Source organism: Delphinus delphis, chromosome 7, assembly GCF_949987515.2.
Source record: "Delphinus delphis chromosome 7, mDelDel1.2, whole genome shotgun sequence".
NCBI lineage: Eukaryota > Metazoa > Chordata > Mammalia > Artiodactyla > Delphinidae > Delphinus > Delphinus delphis.
The window spans coordinates 114059287-114080943 of NC_082689.1; the positions used below are offsets into that span (position 1 = coordinate 114059287).

Here is a 21657-nt window from a genome sequence, read left to right on the forward strand (position 1 = left end):
AGTTTGAACAACACAATAAATAGTGACAGCAATACAGTATAACTCACAGAAGAAGACAAACATCCACACATTGATTTGACACAGATAAATGATCAAATAAATAGAGAAATGGGGGAGAAGGGACGGCTCCTCCTTACGGTAGAATTCCAATTAATAAATGTGGAAGGAATCACGGAAATAGAAAATCATCATTTGGCAAATACTAGACGTTACTGTTTTGGGCAAGAATCAACAACGGATGTTCAAGTGAGTAGGGGAAAATATGATGAGAAATAGGAATTTACATATTACCCAAGTATTGTCCCACAAGGAACTTGTAATTACAAAGGGATGAACTTTAAAGTGGAGAAACCCAGCGGACGTCACCGTAAGCAAATGATCAAAGTTAGCCATCTCCAGGGATGAGAAGTATGGTCGTCATAGGCCCCGACATGATGCACTAAGAGGGCACAGCACCACTTCTATGGGAGTATCCCCCCAGTGCATCGTCTGAATTTATCAGGAGGCAACACCAGGCAAACCCAAATCGAGGACATTTTATACAGTAACTGGCCTTTCCTCTTCAAGTCTCAAGGTCATATGTAAATTTGTGCAGCCACTTCAAAGAACGGCATGAAGGTTCCTCAAAAAACTGAAAAGAGAGTTGCCATATGATCCAGCAATCCCACTCCTGGGCATATTTCCGGACAAAACTCTAATATGCACCCCAATGGTCATAGCAGCACTGGTTACAATAGCTGAGACACAGAAGCAACCTAAGTGCCCATCAACAGATGAGTGGATAAAGAAGATGTGATACATATATACAACGGAATATTACTCAGCCATAAAAAAGAATGAAATAGTGCCATCAGCAGCAACACGGATGGACCAAGAGACTGTCATACTTAGTGAAGTAAGTCAGACAGAGAAAGCCAAATACCATATGATATCACTTATATGTGGAATCTAAAATATGACACAAATGAACTTATCTACGACACAGAAACAGACTCACAGACATAGAGAACAGACTTGTGGTTGCCAAGGGGGAGGGGGTGGGGAAGGATGGAGTGGGAGTTTGGGGTTAGCAGATGCAAACTAGTATATAGAGAATGGATAAACAACAAGGTCCTACTGTATAGCACAGGGAACTATAGTCAATACCCTGTGATAAACCATAATGGAAAAGAAAAAGTGTCAAGGTCATGAAAGGCAAGAGAGACTGAGCCATGTCCTGGATTAAAGATGACAAAGGAGTTATGACAACTAAATGTAAGGGCTAAATCCTGAACATAGATAAAAAAAGGACATCCACAGGCAACTGACCAAATTTAGATAAGATTTATGACTTAGTTAATAACACTGGACCAGTCTCTGGTTATGTAAGAAGTGAACATTTGAGGAACTGGGTGAGGGTATACGGGAAGTCTTTGCACTATTTTTGCAAATGTTTTATGTCTGAGATTATTGCAACATACAAGACCTCTTGAAAAAGCACACAGAAGTCCCAGATTTGCCTTGTCTGGGGTGAGCAGCGGGTGCCCCAAAATAGGAGTCACCTGCCCCCCTCTCAGGCACAGGGCTTTGAGTATAGTGGGGTCTCAGTGAGTTTTGACTGACTTTACTCCAGCGGGAGCTGGGAGAGGGAGTGGGGGTCTGTCTTCAATGGGTGGAATGCATGGAGGGTGTCGATGGCTCTCAGAGCAAAGCTCAGAGCCCGCTGGACAGAGTGTGAAGACACCTCATTCCAATGCTACAGTGTGGTAGGAATCCAGGGAAGGACCCCCACTCAGGGTGGGCTCCCAAGAGGAGGTGGCCCCTGAGCTGAGGCTTCGGGACTCTGGAGGAGGTGGTCAGGAGGAGGGGCCGTTCCAGGCAGGTGGGGCAGTAGGGGCTGAGACCCAGGTACAGGTGGGCTAGAACCATAATGGCAGCTTGGTATGGACAGGTTGGGTGTCTGGGTCGAGAGGCGGGTGTGGGGCGCAGTGGAGATACAGGGGGTGGGGTGAAGGATTCAGCCTCTCTCCTGGAAGCAAAATGGATGAGGTAGCAAGGGGTCAAGTCTTGGAGTCATAAAGACCAAGAAAAGTGACATCAGCTACGGGCTCCGAGACCCTGGGTGGGAGTGGAGAGGGGCAGGAACAGGTCTGGAGAGAGACACACAGGGGACACAAGCCTTCACTGGGGGGGGGGGGTTGTTAGAGCAGGGAGTAGGAAAGGCCCCAAAGAATAACCTTGAGCGTGTCCTTATCAGTAGGGTTACCCTGTAATTCACTGTCCAAACTGGGATACTTGAGAGCATGAAAGGGGGGCGGGGCACTATGAATGATTATGTTGGGACAACGTCGATCCAAAGTCACGGTACTTATATGGGGACTTTGGTCTGCAGGGCGTCCTCACTGCCTGGATGGGGGAAGAGCCTCAGGGCGCTTGTGGACACACCAGGACCCCCTGCATCCTTGGAAGCCGTGATGTGGCAGATGGGTGCGCTTCCTTCTCAGGTAACCAGAGGGGAGCTGGGGTTCACACCCCACAGTCCCCCTTCACACCGGGTCAGCGCACTCCAGGATGACAGAGGTGGACGACGCTGATCAGGAGCTCGGACCAGAGGGACGGAGGCTGGGGCGGCGGGCGGACTTACCCGTGCACACCGTGCACAGAGTGAGGCTCGTAATGGTACCTTCCCTCCTGGTGTCGCATGTCAATCGGGAAGGGGGCGTGGAACGGTGGCAGGAGATGAGTCGGCACTGCGAGGGGAGAGAGAAACAGGACTTCAAAAACTTTTCCCCTCCCTCGAAAAGCACTTTTCAAAGGGCTTTAAAGCTCAATGAATTTCAGAGCAACAGCGCTCAGGACAGGGGGGCTCCGGGGTGCCTGGCTATCACACACCCACAAAGGGGGATGAATAAATAATCAAAGTCAGCCCGGGAACCCTACATCCTTCACATAAAAGACCCCCAGCTGCGCTCTTGACAAAGACAAGCAGCTAAGCGCTCTTTGAACTCGGGGAGATGACAGACTTGGCCACAAATCAGGGCTGACAGAGCCGACAGGCTTCTGCCCGTCCTGGCCTTGGCCGGGTGTGGCGCCCGCAGCCCCGGGGCACAGGCCTCCGGACGCTGCGGCCCCCCACGCTGGAGACACTGACCTAGAACTGTCTGTGGAGGCAGGGCCAGCTCCCGGCTGCAGCCAGCCTTCAGGCAGGCCAAGTGCCACAGAGCCCCGTCCTGCGGGCAGCCCACAGCGGACACTTCTGTGGGTCTGTGAATGCTCCAGCTCTCAATATGCATTACGGACCCCAAGTGCGTTGGCCCCCGGGATGCCCATGCCGACACAAGAGACCTGGTTGCCAGAGTGCGTCAGCCTCCTGTCTGCACTTGGCCTGTGCAGATCATGACGCTTGTAAGGAGGCTCTTTGCTAATTTAAAAAAAAAAAAAATTCCTGGGTACCCTGGAGGCAAGCAAAATTATAGGCCTTAGGAAAACAAGGCTCTTTAAAAAGTAGTTACATGGGGAAAAGGGCTAAGATTTCTCAGTCAGCTCTTGCTCAGGCTGAGGACCACAGGCCAGTGAGGCTGACTGTTGAGTCTGAATTACTCAAGAGGTTAAAGAAATCTGGTGGGTTCGTTTTCCACACATACAGGTCAGCTGACTGCCAGGCCTATGGTGGTAAATGCACACGGATGATGTTGCCGACTGTGTCTGTGCAGCAGATCCTGGTATTGTAAGCGCTACAAATTCCTTTTTGATTGTGGTCAAATACACATAACATAAAATTTACCATTTTAAACCATGGTTAAGTGTACAGTTGAGTGTGCTACCACCATGCATCCCCAGAACTCTTTCCATCGTCCCCAACTGAAACTGTCCCCATTAAACACCAACTCCCTCTCCCCCTCCCCCGGCCCCTGGCGACCACCACTCTCCTTTCCGTCTCTATGGATTTGACTCCTCTGGGGACCTAGTATGAGTGGAATCACACAGTATCTGTTGTCTTGTGGCTGGCTGATTTCACTTAACGTCCCCAGGGTTCATCCACTGTGGCATGTGTTGAATTTCCTTTTTTTCTTTAATATATTTTTATTGAACTACAGTTGATTTACAATTGTGTTAGTTTCTGCTGTACAGTAAAGTGATTCAGTTATACATATATATATATTCTTTTTTCTATTCTTTTCCATTATAGTTTATCACAGGATATTGAATATAGTTCCCTGTGCTCTACAGTAGGACCTTGTTGGTTATCCACCTATAGGTAACAATTTTTATCTACTAACCCCAAACCCCCAATACATCCCTGCCCCACACCCCACCCCCTTGGCAACCACCAGTCTGTTCTCTATGTCTGTGAGTCTGTTTCACAGATAAGTTCATTTATATCGTATTTTAGATTCCACATATGTGATATCATGTGGTATTTGTCTTTCTCTGTCTGACTTACTTCACTTTGTATGATAATCTCTAGGTCCATCCATAACGCTGCAAAAGGCATTATTTCATTCTGTTTTATGGCTTAGTAGAATTTCCTTTTTTAAGGCTGAATAATATTCATTGTATAGATATACCACATTTGGGTTATCCATTCACCTGCCAATGGACACTTGGGTTCATCGCTTATGAATTTTTAACAAGAGGAAACCTTCCTCCTGATGTTTAACCTGAATTTTTACATATTCAATTTTATCTTCCTAATTCCACAATCCTGACACCCTCCACGGTGACTGGGAATAAAGAAAGCAAATCCTCTCACTCTGATTAAATCAATTTGCCAAACCCTGACTCCACAAATCTTGGGCTCCGAGGAGACCTGACACTGGTGCGTTGCCCCATCCGTGCAGTCGGGCGCTCCCTTCCGGGGCTGGTGATTGTGGGAATGACCACCTCTTCTCCCCTTAGGCCCGTGTCCTCTGAGGAGGTGAGGCTGGGCGTGCAGCTGTGACTCTGAAAACGGTGACAGGAGGACCGGCCACCCTCTGGGAGTCAAAGCTGCTGCGCACCAGCTGCCTGGCTTCAGGCAAACTCCGTTACCTCTGCATCTCCCTGTGTCCATCCAGAAACAAGTAACACCAACTACTCTTAGGGTTGCCCTGAAGATAAAACATTCCTGCCGAGAGGTGCTTGTGCACATAAGAAGCACTCTGTACGTGTTACTGCTGCTGATGACAATTATTACTAATGTTTGGAGCCCCGCAGTCCATAATCCATTTACTGGCTGTGGGGCAGGGGACAAGTCACCCTCTGCTCCCTGCAGACCCTGGGGAGGGCGGAAGGCCTGCTCGCCTGCTTACAGCCTGGGAGACAAAGTGGACTTCCCCAAATCCCCAGGGGAGTCAGCAGGGAAGCAGTACTCACCTCCCCAGACCTGCAGGAAAGAGCCTTTATGTTTTTTTTTGTTTCTGTTTTTTTTTTTTTAAATGCAGCCAGGCAGACCAGATTACAGTATTGTTAACAAAATAAACATCGTTTGCTTTTGTCTATTTCTGTTTCCCTGCATATCCAAAAGCCGCCTGAGGCAGCCAGGGTAGGTGTTACTGTGCCCATTTCACAGATGAGGAAATGGAGGCCAAGGGTGATTTCAGCCCAAAGTCATAAGCTGAAAGACAACAGAGCCAGGAGGGGAATCCAAGGCCCTGGATGGCTGGGCATGGGCTTTTCCCTCTATACCACCCCAACAAACACTCCGAGGCTCCCTGAGTGCAAGGGTGATCCCGGGGTCTTTCTGTCCCGACCTTGCTTATGTGTCACATTTAACAAGCGCTCACACAGCACTGGGCCCTGCTCTCAGTGCTTGCAAACAGCAACTCCTGGGTCTTCACTGCAAGCTCAGGCTGCACTCACCCCAGAATTCCTAGTCTTTCCACCGATCATTCTCCAGCGCCCTGGGATGCTCCTTCCCCTGATCTCGAACCTGCAGAGGTTGAAGGGGGTCCCCTGAGGCCCCAAGAGCCCAGACCTTCCCCTCTGCCCCACCAGCTATAGCAGTGCTCTTCTCAGAAGTAATGCAACTTCATCCAGGTCTAAAGAGCAATAAAACCCCCAGGAAGGAAGCGCTCATGGTAGCTGACCTGGCAAACATGAAGCGGACATGGCACCGAGGTCACCAGGCTGCTGCACAAGACCAGGCTGTGCGTGTGTGTGCGTGTGTGTGCATGTGTGCGTGTGTGTGCACGCACGAGAGGTTGGGGAGGAGGACCCTGGGGCTTCCCGGCATAAGGGACAGCCGCCTGCAGGGTCCTGCTGCAGCTGGGGCTGCCCTCTCCCTTCTGCCAGGTGCTGGGGTGCAGCCTGTGAGCTTACGGGGGCAACGGCTTCCTCTTTCTCAAGTCAGGGCCGCAGGGCAGGACTTCCCTCCGCCCTGCTGCTCCCAGGATGGCTGACACCCATGGAACGAGCAGGCAGCAGGGGCTCTGGCCACACACCTGCACCCCACCCTCACTGGCTTGGGATCCTCAGGACGAGCCTGGGAACTCGTGTCAGTGGTTCCTCCCATCCGGGCAGGGATGTGTCGGGTCGGCCGGCAGCTGGAGTGTGGCAGTCCCCAGCTGGGTCAGGAGGGGACGTGCCTCGGTGCTCATCCTTAGTGACGTCAGCTGCCTCGTGGGGCTTTGCTTATAGCGTCTCGTTTAGTTTGGCCACTAACCCTGTCCTTATCCCCATTTTTCAGGAAAGAACATCAAGGCTCAGAGTGGCATGTCTGTACCTCTAGGTGAGCCACGATCAGGCCGCTGGTGACCGCTGGTTTCACTGTCTCTCTGCCCTCATCCCCGTGTGCTTTCCTGGAGCACAGCGCCTGCACAAAGCTGGCCCTCAGCAAACAGAGCCTGAGTGCGTGCTCACTTCCTATCCAGCAGCTCCCAGTGTTGGTCCAGGATGGGGCGCCATGCCTCCCATCAGGCAGAGTCCAACCCGGGGACCTGCTGTCTGGACCCCTCTGCCCACCTCAGAGAACCACCGGACCATTCACGTCAGGGGGGGCTACCTCTGGGCACAGTCACTGTAGGAACAGCCATTCATTCATTCGTTCACTCATCCGCCTGTATCAAGTGCTTGCTGTGTAGCAGCACTGCTCCAGCTCCTGGCAGGGCGGTCACAAAGCTGCCGCCACAGAGCTGTAGACATTGCTGGAAGAGGGCACAGGAGCAAACCAGAAATACATTAATACCCTCACATCAGGAAGGAAACCGAGTCGGGTAGGGAAACAGAGGGGGCTTGGGCGACGCTGGAGAAGTCAGGGCTCTCCGAGAGAGGGTGCGCCTGGTGGGGCGAGGCCAGCGCAAAGGCCCAGAGCCTGGTGGGGGGAGGCCGCGCAAAGGCCCAGAGCCTGGTGGGGGGAGGCCGTGCAAAGGCCCAGAGCCTGGTAGGGGGAGGCCGTGCAAAGGCCCAGAGCCTGGTGGGGGGAGGTCAGCGCAAAGGCCCAGAGCCTGGTAGGGGGAGGCCGTGCAAAGGCCCAGAGCCTGGTGGGGGGAGGCCGTGCAAAGGCCCAGAGCCTGGTTGGGGGGAGGCCGCGCGAAGGCCCAGAGCCTGGTGGGGGGAGGCTGCGCAAAGGCCCAGAGCCTGGTGGGGCGAGGCCACGCGAAGGCCCAGAGCCTGGTCGGGGGAAGAGCTTGGTGATTTCAGCACAAGGCCACCTGGGCTGGAACAGAGGGGTGGGCTAGGAGGTCCTATAAGCCCGGGCAGCAGGCTCTGGGAAAGACTTCGGGATTGTTTTCTGGGAGATTTGGGAGGCCCCCGGGGGGTTCTGGGTAGGGAGTCACGTGCTCTGATGAAACTTTTCAAAAGGCCGCACGAATAGAGTCAGGCTGAGGGAGGCCGGGCATGCGTTAGCCAGGAATCCCAGGAGAGCCCTGCCACCCGGCGGCCCTGGGACTTCGGGGACATTCTGTCCCCTGTCTGGGTCTCACATTATCCTTTCGTACAACGGGGATTAGATGATCTCCAAGCGCCTTCCTCCCAGATCCTGCTGTTTGTGAAAGGTCACCCGCTCCCCGGGGAAGAGCCATGCTTGTCCCAGATGGTGACTCAGTGAGGCTTTAGGAGGGGTCCTGAGCAGGTCACGGGTGGTGGGGGGGGCAGGGGGCATGTGCTGGGCACTGCTTCCTCTTTATGGTCCTGTCTGCACAACTCACTGACCTAGCGGCCCTGCTGAATCCGCTCAGCCCCTGGCCCCATCACCTAAGCCAACCGTCTCTGGGACCAGCTTTGCACCACAGGTAAACTGAGGGATGAAGGGTGACGCTGGCTAATCTGAAGACTCAGGACCCTCTCAGACCAGCATGGACCCCTGCCGGCCCCCACGGCCCTGATGGAAACATTCAGCGGGGAATGCTCTGCCCAGAGTCGATCGGGCAGGCCAAGGAGGCAGAGGTCCCACTCTGGACCTTCTGCGAGACAGCACGCCACCCAGAGGCCAGCAGCGGCACCCAAGGAACATAACGAAGATGAACGGAAAGAACAAGGCGGCCGGCCTTCCAGAAACGTTCTGAATGGGACCCGTGCACACGCTGTTTTCATTGTGGCCTCTTTTTTTAAGTAAAAAAAAAATCCAAAGTAAATCATGTCCTTTCAGCATGATGGGGGGGAACACACACACACACACACACACACACACACACACACACACACACACACACACACACACACACACACACACACACCCCCATATGCCATTTCAAAGAAATGGCTCTCTTTTTAAGTTTCTGAGGAGGAAACTCTAAGATGGGAATTTTCTATGGATCTCCCTGCCCCCTCTGAAAAAAATGCACATTTGGTTTTGATCCTACACAGAAAGACCAAAAGTTTAACAAGCTGACGATGGTGGCGTGATGGCTTTTCTTTTTTAAACCCCAGGATTTTTCTGCACTAAGGTTTACATGCTAAATGCTCCTTGGCTGGTGGTCCCAGGGGTGAGGGCACGTTTGTGTGAGGACTGTCCTTGGTATAAGGATCTCACTGTGTGAGTAAGCAGGACACTGAAAGGGGACAAGGGGGACCTTCCCCTGGAAGGCTGGCTCTAGCGGATGCCCCGTTAATGACAACCCTGGCGACTTACGGACTGACGGGATGGGGTGGGGGTGGGAGTGGCAGCAGAGGGTTCCGACAAAGAATCAGGAAAACCGGGTCATCAGAACACGACCAGGCAGCCAGGGCAGCAGCTGGAGGAATTCTCCTTGGATGAAGTCATGTGTTGCTACCACGTGGAGATGCTGCCCTGAGGACTGGGCTCAGAGACATACACAGAGGGGCCGGCCCGGGGGAAGCAACCATCTCCTGGGACGTGTTGGGGGCACCCCAGCCCTCCGGGCTGTCCAGTCCCTAGAGATCAGCATGGGTTCCAGTTATGTGGCCATTCCCATCAAGACTACAGCAAGGTGACTTCCCTGGCGGTCCAGCGGTTAAGAATCCGTCTTCCAATGCAGGGGACGGGGGTTCGATTCCTAGTCAGGGAACTAAGATCCCACATGCCACAGGGCAACTAAACCCAAATGCTGCAACTACTGAGCACACGGGCCACAACTAGAAAGTCCATGCAGCACAACTACAGGGCCCATGTGCTCTGGAGCCCTCGTGCTGCAACTACAGAGCCCACGAGCCACAACTACTGAGCCTGCACGCCACAACTAGAAAGAAGTCCGCATGCCGCAATGAGCCCTCATGCCACAACAAAGATCCCGCGTGCCGCAACTAAGACCCAACGCAGCCAAAAAAAAAAAAAAAATACCATAGCAGGGAATGAGCTCAGAGCACACGGGCTCCAGGCCTGGGACCAGGGAAGAGATGGGTGTCTGCGAGAAGAGTTGTCCAGCCCTGGCACTGACCGAGGGAGGTGCAGGCGGGAGTCTCTAGAAGGAGGCCTGGTCCTAGCCCGATACAGGGCTGAGTTACAATGAGGCACAAACACATCTGAGCGCAGCCCGTGGGGCCCTGGGCAGGAGGCCAGGGGCCAGGGCAGGGCACCGATCCCTGTCCTTCTCGGGCAGCTGACCATGTCCCGGGGTGGCTATGCAGGAGGCTGCGGCTGGGGCTGCGTCAGGGACAATCTGCTGGGTGCCGAGATGGAGCTGAGATGGAGGCATGGCTCTGGGGACCAGGAAAGGGCTTCTTGTCCCCCCATTTCTGCTTGGGACTCCCCTTTCATGACTAATTGATCACATTCTTGTCCTCTATAATTCCTTGCATCTTAAGAAATATCCTGTGCAACTGTTTCACTCTTTTTCTTAAAAGCAAATGGACCTTGGGGAAGTCACAAATTCACACTAATGTGAAAAATTCACAGATGACTTACCAGGTCACTTCCCCCTAACTGAAGGACCCAGGCAGCAAGAAAAATCTGTATCTTTGGAGAAGGGGCTAGTGTGGAGGAGAAGGAGAAAAAAATGGCAGACGAGAAGGCTTGAAGTCAAGCATAGTGAACTTGACAGCTCACTGAAATCCGCCTTACCCCTGAGTTGCCCATCAGTCAGAGGACAGTCCTAAAGGGATGACCTGTCCCCACGGCCTAAGGAGCTTGGGATAGGAGCAGAAAGCATGTGAGCCATAAATCCAGACAGATCTGGGTGTGAACCCCAGTTTTGTCATTTGCTAACAAGGGACAAGGGCTCCGAGCCTCAGTCTTCATCTGTAAAATGGGATGACACACACCCAACTCTTGGGCAGCCTATGACAGTGTCTGCACAGAGCAGGAGCGCGGCAAGTAGGAGCCCCCTTCCCCATCACTGTGAATCTCAGGAGAGGTGAACAAGCATCACGGAGGGACCTTTTCTGTAATTCTTGGGGTAAGAGACCCCGAGATGCATCCAGCTGGATCTCAGATGCGCTGCCCATTGCTGAACATGCCCGCGACGGGAACCGTGGCGTTACAGAGTGGGGACAGGCAGAAATGACGGGCCATGGGCTTCGGGGCACCGAGGGAACATTCTTCTACGATTTTATCCCTGCTGAAGCCACCCCATTGCCACACGGCTCACTGGCAGGAGGCTCAGGCCGGCTGCTGCAAACTCCAGGGCTCCCTGCCGTTCATTCCCTAGAACCTGTGCCGTGCTGCCCTAGGTGAAACAAACACCGGAGGGAATTCGCAGGTGGCCGGATGGCTCCAATGAACAGCGTTGTGAATTTTGTTTAAAAGGCAGCTTTGGAGAATCGTATCCATCCTTTCCTCATGTGCCTTCAGCCAGCCACGTCATCCTGTGCTGTAGCAGCCACTCCGCTCCCGGGAAAGGCAGTGGCCAAGAAGCCCGAGGCCGAGCGGTCCCAGGCAGGGGATGGCTCCCCTGTGCTGGGGGGCGGCGGTTCAGATGACCCAGTTTCCTGGCATCAAAGCCCGCTCTCCCCTCCCGGAAGCGAGGGGGGAATCGACGGTCCGGACAAGTGCACCTCTGGGGAGGACTCTCCCAACAGAGAGAAGGTCGCTAGTCTCCATTCCACCCTGAATGCCCAGCTTGGTCAGTTAAACTGTTTAACTCTTCAGGGAACGAGAAGGTGAAGATGCTTGGCAAGAGAAGAAGCACTGACGGTGTAGGGAAGGGATGGCGAGCCGCACCGTTACCTTGTGCCCCAGTGAACCCGGGAGGTCCACCAGCCCTCGAGCGGTTACTGGACACTAGCTCGTGGCCTGTGCACAGCTAAGGTCGACGTTTCAGCCATTGAAGCGGGGCTCCTCTGGAATCCCACACCCGCTCCCATCCCTGTGGAGATCCCAGGACCTCGCCCTTGGGGGAGGCGGCGCTCACGCCTTCCCGGAAGATTCCAGAGATGCCGGCACCAGCTCCAAAGAAGAGACTGGATGCTCCCTCCCGCAGCACGCAGGTCTGACCCAGGGACACGATGAAGGTCGGCACATGACCCCTCTAGAACGGCCTTGACTTGCACCGGCTGCAGGCCCCACGGGTCCAGCTCCTCAGCTTTCTCGGGTATCCAGACTGGAGCTACACACCACGCCGCGTGGAGCTCTCAGCTCTGGCCCATCACAGCCCGGAAGGTGAAAGTCACACCCATGGCGCAACGGCTTCCCCTACTCTGTCCAAATAGGGGGACCCTGCTCGAGGGCCCTGGAAGCTCCAGAGAGCGAGGAACAGCGTTCCTGCCCACAGGTAGTGCACCGGGCACCTCGGTGGAGGCCGCCTGCAAAGCTGGAGAGGCTGGCCCCGTGGGATTCAGCGGGGTCCACGGGCACAGCTGTCAGAACAGCCTCAGAGTCAGGGAAGGGTCATTTCCGTGGGACCCAGAGCGGCCGGGAAGGCTCCCTGGAGGAGGTGGTTTTGCAGCTGGGCCCTCAAGGGGCCAGGACTGGGAGAGCTGGAGAGGATGCTGGGTCCTTCAGGCTGGGAGGCAGTGTGGACAGAGTCCAGAGGACTCACTAGTGCCCTGGCACGGAGCTGTGTGCAGTGTGGATGCTGGCCCAAACCACGTGGCCTCTGCCGTATATTCAGGATGAGGGATGCCTCTCTGGGACCCTCTCAGGGATTCAAGGATGCGATACACATAACAAGAGACACACCTATGAGGCACCTACTTCGGCGCTAACATCAGTGCTTTTCAGACCTGAGAATCACCTGCAGGCTTTGTTAAAACCCCACGGCTGGGCCCCACTCCCAGAGTTTCAGCCTCCGTGGGCCTGGGACAGGCCTGAGAATCTTCATTTATAAAACGTGCCCAGGCGATGCTGACCAAGCTTGCCAGGGACCACCCTTGGAAAACGATGGGCCTAGATTATCCGTTTTACCGCTGTAGCCCCAGAATTCCCACTGGCACCAGTTAAGTAAGAGATTACTTCTCACGTTTCTGCCTACTATGCATTGTCCTGGCTGGAGAACATTTGCAGCTGTAGAAACTCGACATGGTTGATGAGAGAGATGGCCCTGGGTGTGACATCTGAACCCCGGGGACCACCACGCTGCCCCATTTACCAGGGCTTCTGAATATGGCCGGAGGCTCATGAGGAATGCAACCCAGCGACTGTGCTTTTCCAAGTACAAGCACAAAGGTGCACGCAGGGCTGAAGAAACCACGTGGAGGCCCCCGTGCACACCTCCCTTCACTGTGGGTTCTCAGTCCACTTTCAAACCTGGGCAGTTTCAAAGGCCAGCCCTTCAGACGTGTGGACTTACATGGCCACGGCTTCTCCCAGTGGGAACCAAGTAATGGCCGAAGCATCCGAGCTGGGAGGCAGGACAGTGCAGACAAGTCCAGGGACAGCTTCCTTCCCAGTGGCCAGGCCTTATGCAAATGGCACCATTATCCCCAGTAATAAGCCCCGCGACAGGCTGCATCCAGAGCCTTCCCCATGCCTGGGCACTGCCCCACAGGAAACACTTAATAAGAATAATAATATCCTGACTGGCACTCCAGAGCATGCAATTAAAAAGAGTTTTTGTCTCACTTTGGGGGGAAAACTAGTGGGGGGAAATTAACATCAGACAGGAAATTCCAACACTACAAGCTGGCGGGTGTCCGGCGGGCGGAGGCCCAGGCCCACACAGGGCTTGGCAGGACCAGGGCGGTGGCTGGGCCCACAGCACAGCCACGGGCTGGCCTTTCCAAGGTGCTGCTTGACAAAATAGGACAAAATAGCTGGGCTGGGCCAGCACGAGCCACTCCACGGAGGGGAGGGCCCTGAGGCTGGTCTGGAGGGTGGGGTGGGCAGGCAGAGAGGCGTGCACAGTCCACGGCTGGACCAGACTCCCCGGGGAGAGGCCAGACGCAAATGCCACGTGGCCCGCACCGCAAGGAAGCCCGGGCAGTCTTGGGACCTGTCTCTCTCCGCTATAGACTGAATGTTTTCGTCAACCCTAAATTCTCATGTTGAAATCCTAACGCCTGATATGATGGTATTTGGAGGCGGGGCCTTTGGGAGGTGATGAGGTCATGGGGGTGGAGCCCTCACGATGGGATTAGTGCTCTTATAAAAGGGACACCGTGTCCCCTTCCACTGTGTGAGGACACAGTGGGACGTGGGCAGTTTATAAGTCGGGCAGTGGGATGTCACCAGACACTGAATCTGCTGGCGCCTTGATCTCTGATTTCCCAGCCTCCAGAACTGTGAGCAATAAATGTCAGTTGTTTAAGCCCCCCACCAATCTCTGGTGTTCTTGTTACACAGCCTGCGCTGACCGAGACACCTGCAGAGGGCGGTGGTAAGCTGAGGGAAACAGGCCACAGGAGGCCAAGAGGACCTGCGCCAGAGGCCTCGGGGTTGTGGTGAACAGCAGTGAGGCTGCAGCTGACGCCCTGGCCCAGCGGCCCCACTGCTGATGCACTTAACCTTCCGGTGCCTTGGGCTCCTCATCTGTAAAATGGTGGTGGTGACAGGACGGAGGTCAGAGGCAGGCACGAAGCAGAGACCAGCTAACATGTCAGAGCCTGTGCAGGCCAGGCGCAGAGTGGGTCCCCAGCAGTGCCAACCTGGCCATCTCCACAGACCTCCTGCCCCTTCATTGAGGGCTGGGAGATTGGGGGGATCTCCAGGGGAACCCTGGGGAGATCTCTGCTGTCGTAGAGAAGGGAGGAGTAGCCTGCCTGTCGGGGTAGACCAGTGGGGTCCCACATTACAGACTCTTAAGATCAAAAGAAACTTTGGAGAAGGTCAAGCCCGATTAAATTTGAAAATTGTCTTGGCCACAGAATCTGTCCCAAAGAAGACAATATATGCAGAACCCCCAAATCTACAATAGATTTGAGACCCAGGGGCCTGTGGCTCCAAAGGTGTCCCCTGCAGCCCTCTAAGGAGCCTTGCAGAAAGCACGAATCCAGCCCGGGGTCTGGAGAGGAGTGACCGGTCCCCGTGCTCCTTCCACCTGTTCCAGAGGCTGGGGCGGGCCGGGTGGCCCAGGACAGATGCAAGCTTCCCAGTGTGGACCCCATGCTGCACGGGCTCACCTGCTGGGACATGCCCTTGACTTACCTGCCAGCTTGCACCAGCAGCCCCGTCAGCTGGCAGCTTCGATGCTGTCCTGTCATTGTCTGAAAAGCCCACTTGTCACGGGGGCATTGAGCCCTTTCAGGAGGACGCCTATGCCACTCCTCTGCCTCTTCCCCATGGGTCCCCGGGGTGTCACCTGCTACTCTGCTTCCCTCCCAGCATCTGCCCTTTCCTACAGAGCTCCAGCAAAAGATCCGCCCAGTCTGTGCTTTGGCCTTGACTCCCACCCTCCCGAGAGCACCAAGAGAGCCTGGGGTCACTCTACTGTGGATCTCAAGCAGGCCACAGCATCTCGTCCCCACCAGGCTCTGGTGATGCTTCCCCAGGCTGGCCAAGACCCCCTGACTCCAGGGCGTGTTCTAAGGCAGAGCCTGACAAAGCCAGCCAGCGAGGTTCCAAACCAGGCAGTGGAATCTGCTGTGAGAACAGCCTCCAAGCACCTCCAAGCTCTGTGGGCGGCACTCACTTTCCTGCCGTGGACGGCTCGTTACAAATGCTTTTCGGATTTCCCTGGCAGTCCCGTGGTTAAGAATCCACCTTCCAATGCAGGAGACGCGGGTTCGATCCCTTATCAGGGAACTAAGATCCCACATGCCGTGGGGCAACTAAGCCCGTGTGCCACAACTACAGAGCCCACGCGCCCTGGAGCCCGCGAGCCACAACTAGGGAAACGCCCGTGTGCCTCAATGAAAGATCCCATGTGCCGCAACTGAGACCCCAGGCAGCCAAAAATACAATAAATAAAAGCAAAAAACGACAATAACAAAAAACCCAAATGCTTTTCATTCCCTCACTGAAGCAGACCCCTAAGGACCACTCCTCGGAGACCGTTGTCAGAATGGTCCCGATGATTATACCTGACTCAACAGGGTTCTTTCCCTTCAAACCTCCTCTACCTAAAACGAGTCTCCTCTGCTGTCCTCCTGTCAAGGACAGCCCTGGCCTCACAGATGTGTGATGCAGGCCACCTATGTTACTTTAAATGTTCTAGTAGCCTCATTAAAAACACACTAGAAAGAAACAGGTAATAATTTTCATAATACAATATCCTTGGCCCAGTCTATCAGAAATATTATCCTTTCAACATGCAAATCATTAACCTGATATTTTACTTCCTTTTATTTGTACTAAGTCTTCCAGGTCAGTTATGTATTTCATTGACAGCGCATCTCAATTCGAATCGGCTCCATATGAAGTGCAGGACCGCCAGCATAGCTCGTGGTCACCTTACTGAATGACCCAGGCCTAACCAGGTATCATTACTGGACTTTGCTTTTGAGTTCCAGTCTGGGTGAAGCAAAGTCTCATCGATACATTATGGTGATGAGCGCGCTCCCAAACCTCAGTCCTTCCTTGCTTCTGGATCTGAGCTCCCTGCAGACTTCTATTTATTTGGTCCTCAAATTAGCCGCCTGACAAGCAGTTAATCTTCCCTTCGTTTCTCCTTTGCTTGCATCCGTTTAAGTCACAAGTGCTCCCAGGCTCATTCCTTCCACACCCTTTTTTGCTTGTTTATCGTTTTTTTTAATCTATTGACTTTATTTAGTTATTAAATGTTTTTATGGAAGTATAGAAGATTTACAATATTTTATTAGCTTCAGGTGCACAGCATACGGATTCAGTGTTTTTCCAGATGATACTCCTTTAAATGTTATTACAAGATAATGGCTATAATTTCCCTATGGTATACAATATATCCACATTATCTACTTTTTAAATTTTTTACTGAAATATAGTTGAGTTACAATGTTGCATTAGTTTCAGGTGTACAGCAAAGTGATTCAATCACACACACACACACACACACACACACACACATATTCTTTTTTTACATTTTCTTCCACTACAGGTTATTGCAAGATATTGAGTAGAGTTCCCTGTGCTATACAGTAGGTCCTTGTTGGTTGTCTATTTTATATACAGTCGTGTGTCTATGTTCATCCCAAACTCCTTCCACGCCCTTGACCCGCAGGGCCGAGCAGAGCAAGCCTGCAGCGCCTCCCTGAATTCTGCCCTGGATTGCTGCACAGTGCCTCTCCCGCTGGCTTGGGCAGGCATTCTCAAACAAGGCAGTGGGCAACTGGACTCCTGAGAGCCTATGACAATTACGAGGGTCCCCAGAAAGCAAAGCACACGCAGGCAGCGGTGCAGGCAGGGCTGTGAACAAACACTGGCTGAGTCCCGTAACACCTCCAGAAGCCTGGCTCCCTGGGGAGCACCGGCTCTGCGTGATTCTGGACCCAACTGTCTGAATGATGGTCCCAGCATATGCCATTCCCGCCGTCCCTCCCTACACGCTGGCCCACGACCTTCCACTACTGCGTCCAGGGGACACTGGACGTCCACCCTGCAGGACTGTACCCCATCCGTGGAACCCCAGGAAAAGCCCATTCCTCTGATTTTGCTGGTGGAGAAACAAACACAGAAAACACGGCCTCATGACCCGACCCACTGGCCCTGAGCAGGGCCCAGAATCTTGTTTCCTAGAAGGAAACTCTTCCTAGAGGACAGGCAGGGAAAAACTCCAAAGGCTTCCCGGACACCAAAAAAACCTCTTGCAAAACAATATTCTGATGAACTAAGTGTGTGAATTAAAAGCAGACGGAGTGTACTTCCTTTAAAACAAACAGGGTTTAACATCTAGGGGCAAACTCCCACACACAACGTGTTTGGCGGATGGAGAAGCCAGAGCTGCCCTTGCTACAAATCCCAGAGCAGTCTGGCCTCTTCGTCCCATTCAAGGTGCTGTGGGCAACGGCCCTGCTCTGTGGGTCCAGCTTCACCCAGCCAAGGGGACCCAGAGGAGGGATCCCATTGCTTGGGAGGTGGCCCCCAGCTCCTGCTGTCACAGGCAGAATGGAGTCCAGGGCCTGGCCTGGCACTCCTCTGACCCCACCCCCAGGATCAGCCGGACCTCTGCAGACCTCAGAGAGCTCCCAGCCCACCACCCACGCTCACTCTTCTCCTCCCACCAAGCCCATCTCCTGCTTATCAGGCCAACGCATGCTGCCCCAAACAAATCCAGTCTGAGACAGGCTGGGACCTGGGACCTGGGACCCTTTGCTGCAATGCCTGCACCTGGACAAAGGTCTCCTGGAGCAACAGATACAAAGAAACTATAAGGGACTAAAAGTAACTATGCGCATGTGTAGTCAGGCAAATTAGGGACAACAAGATACAAAAAGACCAAAAACGCAACCAACACTTCTGAAGAGCTGGGAGCAAAAACAAGGTGTCCGGAGCAAAAACGGGGTCCTGCGCGCATGCCCCCTGCACTCAACCCCCCCAAGGGGGTGGGCAGACCACCTAAGCCACCCCTCCAGCCGGACCCCTGGACACACCCCTACCCTCACCCCATATAAGGAACCAGCCCGCCCCACCTTGGGGAAGAGCAAAGGGAGCTTGCTACTTGTTCTGGCTCCCCCCCCGCTGCAGCAGGGGCCCCAATAAAGCCTTGCCTGGATCTCCTGTCTGGCCTCTAGACAATTTCTATTGATTACCGAGTCTAAGAACCCTGGTCGGATCAAGATCACATGTGCCTGTGATGTTTCCTGTTCTCCTGCCCCCTCCCCAAATCAGGCAGAATATATGCCCTCTGGACCATTTCCCCCAAGCCAGAGTCGGGTGCCTGGCACGGCGGGAGGGCGTGAATAAATGAGGGGGGAACGAATGAGGGAATCTTCTCACTCCTGGAAAAGAGACTTGAGGATAAGAAGGGGGCCCATAGCTGCCCATGTTCTGCATAAATTAACAGGAGAGAAAGTCGTGCGGCACAGATGGGTAGCAGACGAAGCAGTGTTAGACACAGGAGGACAGGACGGCAGCACCAGGCAGGGCAGCATTAGACAGAGCCATCGTAGCGGACGTGGTAGTATTAGAACAGTAGTCATAGGAAAAGCCGGACAAAGGGTCAGCTCATCAGCTGGGGCCCTCCTCAGAGACTGAAATCGAAAGTTGTTCTAACAGCAAATGCACCAGGCTTCCTACATGCTGGAGGCTTCCTGAGTGTGATTTAATCTGCATAGCGTTTGATAAGGATTGCATCAGCATCATCTCCATTTTACAGGTGAGGGAACTGAGGCACAGAGAGGTTCAGGAGCCTGGCCGGGGTCAGTCACACAGCTAATCAGTGTCACAGCCACCCAGGGAAACTCCAGCCACGTCCTTACGGCCGTGACAGGGCAGTGAGAGCTCTTCTGGGACCATGAAGATACGACGTGAGCCAAGGAGGAGGCCCAGGCGGCCTGGGGCGGGGGCTTCAGTGTGACCAGAACCACGGTGTGTGATGGAGGAGCGGGGCACAGGTGACCCGGGAGGGCAGAGTCGCGGGGCTGAACGTGGTCTTTGCACTTTGTCGGTGGCCTTTCCAAAAGTGGTCTGAACCCCCCCCCGACCCAAAATGGAAGTATTTCCCGCAGCTGCTTCTAAGTGCTACCCAAGGATCCAGCAAAGTCTTGGGGGCGAGTCCGGGAGGGACCCACGAGAGGGGGTTATCTGTTTTCCCCAGCTGTGTTCCTGGGGCCTGCTAATCACCCCCATGGATCATTCTGCCAGGCTTGGAAGTGTGCTGACCGGCGTTACAAATGGGCCCCTCCCTTGCCACGGCTCGGTGCCTCACAGCCTTCGCAGGGTGCGCGCTCTCAGTATGCTGCGAGTGTAAACAGGGCGGCGAGGGTGGCAAAGGGCCCAGCCCGGGTCCCCAGGGGCAACTACAGTTCAGAAAAGGCACCCACCTGGTTTTGTGCTGATTAATCATGGCCCCTCTAAGAGCCCTGCTTAACACAGGAGTTTGTCAAGATGAAGTAACTGCCCTAAACAGAAAGTGTATTATCTTTAAGGCCCCGCTGACAACTGACTGTGCTGGGAGATGGGGTGATGGATGTCTGTGACTCCTGCCAGCATCCCTCCCCCGTCTGCATAAATTAAAATAAATTAAAACGCAGCCTGTGATTAGGAGGGGCACCCCTGCACACCTGCCAAGGGACAGGGTGGCTGAGGGCCCTGCCATCAACCCTGCCGCAGGCCTGGGGGGCCGCTGGGAGACCCCAACTGCCTGTTAGCATTACAAATGGCTCCGATAGGCAAAGGTCCCACGGCAGGGGTGGACCAGATGCCCTGCAGGATCGAGGATGGGACAGGACCGCTGGAAAGAAGAATCCACAGCCCGGGGAGACTGCAGGTGTCATCAGTGGCCCTGGAGGCACCCAGAGGTAAATAGGTGGACGCCCTCCCCTCCCAAGGCCAGGCCGGTACTTGTGCGCTGTGGAGAAGCTGTCGCTATGGCTACAGCTGGGAGCTCTTCCATCAACTGCTGCTGCCCACCAGCATGAGGACCAGCAGGTGGCCTGGGAGGAGCCAGCATCCCCGTGCGCAAAGTGGGTGTAAATGAGGTGCACAACCCAGCAGCCGTCCTCCTGCTGTGAATGGATGTGTGTGTTTTCACTCTTCTGAGCATCAGCTTCACAGGCTTGGAGCCGTGAAATCCACAGCCCTTCTCCAGGGCCCTCGGGTATTTCACACTCTCTCCAGAGGGCGCTCTGGAAGAGCCACATGCAGTAGGGATACAACGGACAGGGCGGGGCCGGCCGGGCAGCTAGGAGGGCAAGTGGAGCTTAAAGTGGGGTGGGGGACAACAGGGCCACGTTCGGGCAGAGGCGAGGGGGCCCGGCTGGGTTGGGAGCACCAGGGGGGCTTCCTGAGTCTGGGAGGCACCTCCAGGTGACCTACCTGTGGGACCCTCATCACCTAGTTGGCCAAAAGGCGGAGGGTGTGTTTATTTCCAATAAGGACTGACATCCTGGGGTTCGTGGAGACACAGAGGACTGGGGCCGGGGGACCCTCGCAGCCACTCTGCCGGGGGTCAGATTGTTAGCACAAGCCGACTGTCCCCCACCGGTTGGAGATGTCCTTTCAGGTCAGAGGAGGAGGGCACTCTGGCACTAAGCTGAGCCCCCGCCCCCTGCAGGCAGTCTGCGCCACCAGCCATAAGCTGAGCACTGCAGTGAGCTTCCTGGCGGCTGATTCCCCTTCCTTTCCGGGCAAAATAAGATTCTCAGACCAAAACCCCCCACCCCAAATCTACCTCCAGGCCAGACCAACAGCAGCCCGAGCCAGGAGCTCGGGATAAGAAGGGATAACGTTGGTTTGCCCCAAACCACCGCTCCAGAGCAGATGCCATGGAGCTGGGCACCCCTGCTCCCTTGGCCAACCACTCAGGCCGAAGCTGAGTGGACAGACCACCAGACCAGGACCTGAGGGCCTCCCTCATCAACACGGGGCGACAGCCCACTATGGATGGTCCCTGCTCACCCCACAGTGCCGGGGGGCAGGTGATCATGTGGGGTCCCACACGGAAACGAGGCCACGACGTGCCATCCACACCGGCCTTCTGGCCACCGCGCACCCCATGTCTGTACTGTTCACTGTAGTAATAATGTTGTTTTTCCACGCCCAGAAGTCCAGTGGTAAAAACTCAAATGAGTATCAGTTGAATGACGTACACTTGCAAAATCAGTTTTGAGTGCCACTCCAGGCATAATTCTGTGCACTTGACATTCATGTTTATTTTCCCTTACATCAACCCTATGTGGGGGAGGGGGCACTATGACTGCCCCCATTCTACAGATGAGAAAACTGAGGCTTGAAGAGTACATAACTTGTCTAAGATCACACAGCGAGTCACAGACAGGAAAGAATTTCAACCCCTGTCTGCGATTCTAGAGCCTAAGGCTTAGCCACCCTTGCACTCTGCCCATGTCGTG

The 21657-nt window shown here is 54.4% G+C and overlaps 1 protein-coding gene across 1 annotated transcript in view; it reads right to left on the bottom strand.

Annotated features, from left to right (window-relative positions):
* GLI2 (GLI family zinc finger 2) overlaps positions 1 to 21657 on the bottom strand; it is a 183716-nt gene that overhangs the window by 61091 nt on the left and 100968 nt on the right. Inside the window, exon 2 of the mRNA XM_060015748.1 lies at positions 2624 to 2729. Within this exon, the coding sequence (XP_059871731.1) occupies positions 2624 to 2729 (106 nt within the window). The remainder of the gene's footprint in view (positions 1 to 2623; positions 2730 to 21657) is intronic.